Source organism: Octodon degus, unplaced genomic scaffold (genome assembly GCF_000260255.1).
Source record: "Octodon degus isolate 3935 unplaced genomic scaffold, OctDeg1.0 scaffold00098, whole genome shotgun sequence".
Classification (NCBI taxonomy): Eukaryota; Metazoa; Chordata; class Mammalia; order Rodentia; family Octodontidae; genus Octodon; species Octodon degus.
Genome location: NW_004524674.1, coordinates 849,635 through 855,718, shown reverse-complemented (window position 1 = coordinate 855,718; position 6,084 = coordinate 849,635). Strand labels below are relative to the sequence as shown.

General features: G+C 43.9%; 1 protein-coding gene across 1 annotated transcript in view; it reads right to left on the bottom strand.

The window, feature by feature from the left end:
* Nucleotides 1-911: 911 nt before the first annotated feature.
* LOC101588258 (neuferricin) overlaps nucleotides 912-6,084 on the bottom strand; it is a 39,079-nt gene continuing 33,906 nt past the window's right edge. The window contains exons 2-3 of the mRNA XM_023723410.1: nucleotides 2,943-3,083; nucleotides 912-973 (exon numbers count right to left, since the gene is read on the bottom strand). Coding sequence (XP_023579178.1) covers nucleotides 912-973; nucleotides 2,943-3,083 — 203 coding nt within the window. The remainder of the gene's footprint in view (nucleotides 974-2,942; nucleotides 3,084-6,084) is intronic.

Here is a 6,084-nt window from a genome sequence, read left to right as displayed (position 1 = left end):
AAAAAAAAAAAAAGGAATTCTCAGGGATCCTTTTGCCTCATTCAGGACTGCTGGGATTACAAGGGCATACCATCAGACCCAACTGTTGGTTTTTGTTTTTTTTTAACAATATAAACTTTTTATCTGAGCCTCTGAGGCCTATAATGATCGATTTGTGGTACTGAGCACTGAACAGAGTGTTAGACAAACATTCTAGCGCTAAGTTAACATCTCTAGCCCTTTTTTTTTGAGACAATGTCTCATTAAGTTGCTCAGGCTGGCTTCAAACTTGCCATCACCCTGCTTCGGCCTCCTCCTACCTCAGCTGCATTAAAAGCATGGCCACGGTGCCCCAGTGTCCCATCTGACTTCTGCTTGCTGCTTCCTAAGCTGCTTCCTCTCCTGTTTACCTGCTCCGGTACACAGCTTTCCTCCGTCCCTGACCATGCTGCACTGCTCCCCACTTTGAGCACTACTTCTTCCTCAGCCTAGAATTCTCTTCCGAAGTCACCGCAGACTGATTTGGAGCCCTATCTGGAGTTGTCTGCTCTGCTTACTTGTTTATGACTCTCCCCATCAGAGAGGCCCAGCACTCAGGACACCTACAGAAAGCACTTGCTCACTTGTTAGATGAATAAATGAAACCAGTTGCTGAGTTGGCTGGCATAGAACTTGCAGTTACAGAGGGGCAGAAGAGGGGAGAGTTGGGGAGAGGGGCTGCATTATGAGAACAGTGGCTACAGGTTCAATCCCTAAAGCCAGTTCTGTATCCAGAGCACAAGAGTCACCTCATTTTCCCTCGAGGCCCACCTATGTGGCTGCCACTATGACTTCCCAACTACCTTCAATTTAGTCTGTGTCTTAATAATATACCTTCATCCTCTGCTATGTCTAGAAGGTTTCTGGTGATTAGAAAAGACTTCATCTGGTCCTCATCCTACAGAGTGGGCAGGAACTGTACTGTACTCATCCAAAACCCCCATCAGGCCCAGAACTGTGATTTAGCCAATACAGACATTCTAATACACCCTGAATTTAACTATAGTCCTCCTCAGGTATTTCCAACCATTTGCCTCCTTCACATTGCTATACATTGCTCCAACATGACTAGTTCCCTTGTCTTATCACATTAGAGCACTCCTAGTTAGCTTCCCAAATCTCAGCACAAAGTCTTTGGACTAGAATCTTCTGGTTCATTCTTATTGTTTTATGTTGTGCTTGCTTTATTAACCCAGCAACGTCTTTAAGTGATATTTGGCAACCTCATGGGAAAAAGAAGAACCAAGCCTTCAAAAGTACAGATGGTCAGCTGGTCAGAGGTCAGCTCCTTTACAAGACATGGCTATGGTCTCAGGAACAACATGCGATAGAACAAGAGCAAGTAAAGAAGGGGTTCATGAGACGGCTCAGTGGTCTAAAGCACCTGCTTAGGAAAGCTTAGGCAAGCGCGCAGGGACCACAGTTTGATCCTCAGCACCACATGCTACACCAGCCCTGCCCCTAGGGTGGGCTGAGCTGGCCACACAAAGAAAAAAAGGGGTGGGGGGAAAATAAAGAAGTGTGTGCCACAGGTTAGGAAGAAACAGGTCAATGATGATGAGGTGGGGATTGAAAACAGAAAGACACAAGCTTTAGATGTCATGAAAAAAAGCCTTGGCCAATTGGATATAGATGGAACAGAGGAATTAGTAAAAATGCTATTGGTCTCAGAAAGGTAGTCCAAACATTAATGATAGAAATAGATGATCAGAGGCATCAAAAGCAGGGAAAATAGCTGGGTATGGAGGCACCACCACTTGGGAGGCTGAGGCAAGAGGATTTCCATGTTTGAGCCCAGTTCGAACTACATAGTGAGACCCTATCTCCAAAAAAACAAAGTAAAGGAAGGAAGGAAGGAAGGAAGGAAGGAAGGAAGGAAGGAAGGAAGGAAAAAAGAGCCCAGCGTGGTAGTGCACATCTGTAATGATAGCACTTGTAATGGAAGCCAAGGCAGGAGGATAATCGTGAGTTCCAAACTGACTAGACCTACAACAGTGAGTTTAAGGGCAGCCTGGAATATATAGCAAGATCCTGTCTTTTGTGTGTGTGTGTGTGTGTGTGTGTGTGTGTGTGTGTGGCCAGCTCAGCCCACCAGGGGGCGCGGCTGGCTGGCATGTGGGGCTGGGGGATTGAACTGTGGTCCCTGTGCTTTGCTAAGCTTGTTCTAAGTAGGTGCTTTAGACCACTGAGCCATCTCACCAGCCCCAGCAAGATCCTGTCTTAAAAAAATAAATATACTGGGCTAGGCATGGTGGCATACACATGTAATCCCTATACTTGGAAGGCTGAGGCAGAAAAATTGCAGCAAATTTGAGACCAACCTGAGCTACCCAGTAAGTTTAAGGCCAGTCTGAACTACATACCGAGACCCTGATCCAAAATATATATATTTATAAAATATAAATAAATGAAAAATTTTAAAAAGGGAATTATCAAACTACACACCAATTTAGACTTCAAACTTTCCTGGCTATATGCTGAAACCAAATGCCTCAAACACACTGACATAAGGCAGCTACACTCTTGGGGCTTGCTGTTCAAGGTTGGTGCAGGACACCTCTGGTTTTAGGTAACTGAAGCCAAGGCAAAGGGCCTGACAATCCTCACCCAAGATTGAAAGTGAGGGAACAGGCACCCTCTCCATTTCCTTCTGGGGCTCACTAACAGAATTTAACATGAAAATTCCAGGGCTAATTTTCAGCCTTTTTTTTTTTTTTTTTTTTTTTGCAGGAGATGGGGAGGATGGGTAGTGTTTGTGGTCCTGGGGCTCAAACCCAGGGACTCACACATGAGAGGCAAGCATGTCCTGGCCCTATTTTTCCAATTTTAACCTTGAGGGTAATGTTTAAAGAATCCTGTTCCCCTGAAAAAAAGGTGCCAAACAACCAAGTAAAGCCTATGAAAATAACCTGTGGGATACCTACCAACAAATACGTAATTCTTTTCATAAAATGACAGCCAGTTTTGAAGGGTCAGTATCTCAGAGAAGGACAAATTAGTGACATCATCCACCAGGCCTGCTTCAGAGTAGTCTCCGGTCACAAATGCTCTGGATGCATCTCGGCCTGCAGGAGAGAAGTTTACAACAGATTGAGTTGTACCAACCCAAGAATCTGTGTTCCAGCTGAGCAAGGTGGACCATATCAGAACCCTGGCTACTCAGTGCAAGGTTCCTTTCTCTGGTGTGAAAGAGACATGTGAGAAACGTGGCACGCCTGTAATCCCAGAGCTTGGGAGGCTGAAAACAGAAGAAGCACTATGAGTCAGATCTACATAATGAGACCCTGTAGACTCTATAATACATAAAAAAAAAAAAAATAAAGAAAAAAAAGGAATCCTTTATTGCTTGGCTGCCCAAGAGAAGCAGGGGCCCTTGGGGAGAAGGCAAGCCAGTAAAGAATTTATTGGGCTGAATGGGGATGGAGTTTGAATACTTCGCATGGTGTTGTCACAGGTGCTGATTGTGGAAGGCTTGGCGCACCAAAAACAAAAGGCGGGAAGAAGCCATGTCAGTTTAGGAGCTGTCATTGGTCCTGGGATCCCTGCGCCGTGTTGACTCTCTGCCATGATGACCCCGTGGACCGCTGCATGGGCACAGATCCAGCACTCAGGAGGCTGTCTTGCATTCAATTCCTGATATCACACCAATTTTTTTTAATGTATTTAGTACAGGGTCTATAGGGTCTCACTGTAGACCACCATGCCCTGTCTCAGTATCCCCCTTAGCACATCCTGGGAGCTGGGCTGGCACAGCACACCAGGGATCAAACCCCAGTCCCTGCACCTGCCTAAGCAGGCGCTTTAGTCTGCTGAGCTATCTGGCTGGCCCTTAAAATTTTTTTAAATGTATTTTCTGAAAAACATCTCCCCTTCTCTGTGAGAGATGTTCCTGGACCTGGAACACACAGCTCTGGCCTTTGTCCTCTTCTTTCAGCAACACTTAGTGTAACCGCCCACTCCCTCTGGCTCCCATGACCCTACACTCCTGGCTTCCTTCTCCTTTCCTGGCTTCTCACTGTTCACCAGCCTCTGGTATCAGCTAGTGTCCACTACCTCTGTCTTCACAGACTTATCCACTCTTGAGGTGGCAAATCCTACCTCTGAGCCAAAGATCACCAGCACTGTATCAGCACAGACTCTGCCTGAACACCCCCTGTCCACATCACTCAGCTCTTACAGACATCCTAAGTTCAAACTTTGCACAATGAGTAAGTCATCAACAACTCCGTCCCAAGAGGGCCGCATCCCTTCTAGGGTTCCTGCCTGTAAATGCCAACCAGTTGCTCAGTCCAGAAATGTACTCAACGCTTCGTCTCTACCATTTAATCAGTGCCCAAGTTCTGCATTTTCTCTCAGCTAGTTCCAGTTTCTGTGTGTTTACCTGTCTACCAATCGCCAAGCAAGCCCAGGCTGCCATCATCCAATCTGATCTAGGATGGCAGAACCCTACTGGGTCTACCCATTGTCATTCTTCCTCCCACTCCATGTATTCTCTATACAACACTCAAAATCTTTCTTCCTTGTTTTTTTTACTGTAGAGATCAAATCCAGGGCCTTGCACATGGAGGACAAGTTCTCTCAAACTGAGCTACAATCCCAGCCCAACACTGTTATTTTCATCATGAGTTCACCAGATCATTACTTTGCGAAGAAATCCTCAGTGCCTCTCCCTTGCCTATGGCAATGACCTAATTCCAGTGCCTCGCACCAACGGCCACACCCCTTGTCTGGCCACATCCCTCTTTGCTCCCCGAAAGCTGGTTCTCTCTTCTCTCCCACTAGTTTAGGGGCATCTGATAAAAGTGGTGCTTTTTCCTTTCGACACATTAAAAAATAATTCTTTCACTGTAAATAATGAATCTACTTAATGTCAATACTTAATGAGTGTGATACCTATTTAATGTCTTTTATTTTGTGTTTGTTTTATTTTGAGACTGGATCTCTCTTATATAGCTCAGGATGACACTGAACTCACTGTGTAACCCAGGCTGGCCTCACACTTATGGAGATCTTCAGGCTCTCCAGTGCTGGAATTCTAGGTGTGCACCACCCTACCTGGCTATTCTTTTTTTTTTTTTTTTTTTTTTTTTGGTGTGGGGGAGGCTGGTCTTTAAAAAAAAAAAATTGGGCAGGGTCAATACTGCAGGTTAAACGTAGGAGCACTCTACTACTAAGCTATATCTCCAGTCTTTTTTTTTTTTTTTTAACTTTGAGAAATCTCATCAAGTTGCCTAGGCTGGGTTCAGATTTGAGATCCTTTTACCTCAGCCTCTTTATTAGCTAGGATTATAAATATGAGCCACTGTACCTGGCTAGTCTGTATCTTTTTTGGAAAAAAAAATACACCAAATTCATTTAATATTGATTCCCTAATGTCTGGTACATTTACGAAAGATCAGTAAATTCCCAGTAAGTACTCACTAAATGAAATCCATATATTAGCCAACTGACTTTTAAAAAGGGTGCCAAGTCAATTCAGTGAAAGGTTTTTTCAACAAACGATGCTCAGACAACAGAAGAGCCAGATTCAAAGGAATAAAACTGGACCCTTATCTAACACCATATATAAAAATTAACTCAATACACATATAAGACCTGAATATTTCAGCTACAACTATAAAACTCTTAGAAGAAAACAGGGATACTTGGATGTGGTAGCACATGCCTGTAATCCTAGCACTTGGAAGGCTGAAGTAGGAGGCTTACCTTGAGTTCAAGGCCAGTCTAGACTACATAGTGAGTTCAAGGTCAGCCTGAACTACATAGTAAGATCCTATCTAAAAAAAAAAAAAAATTTAAGAAGATAAGAACATAGGTATAAATCTTTGTGATTTTGGTAGGACATTTCAAAATAAAAACAACCCTGGGGGGGGGGAAACAAGATAAACTGTACTTAATCAGAATTTCAAACTTCTGCACATCAAAGAACATGATCAAAATGTCATGCACAGTGGTGTATGCCTGTAATCCCAATAGTCAGGAGGATCTTTATTAGTTTGAGGCCAATCTGGCATACACAGTATGTTCAAGGCCAGCCTGAACTATATATCTATATCTATATCTATA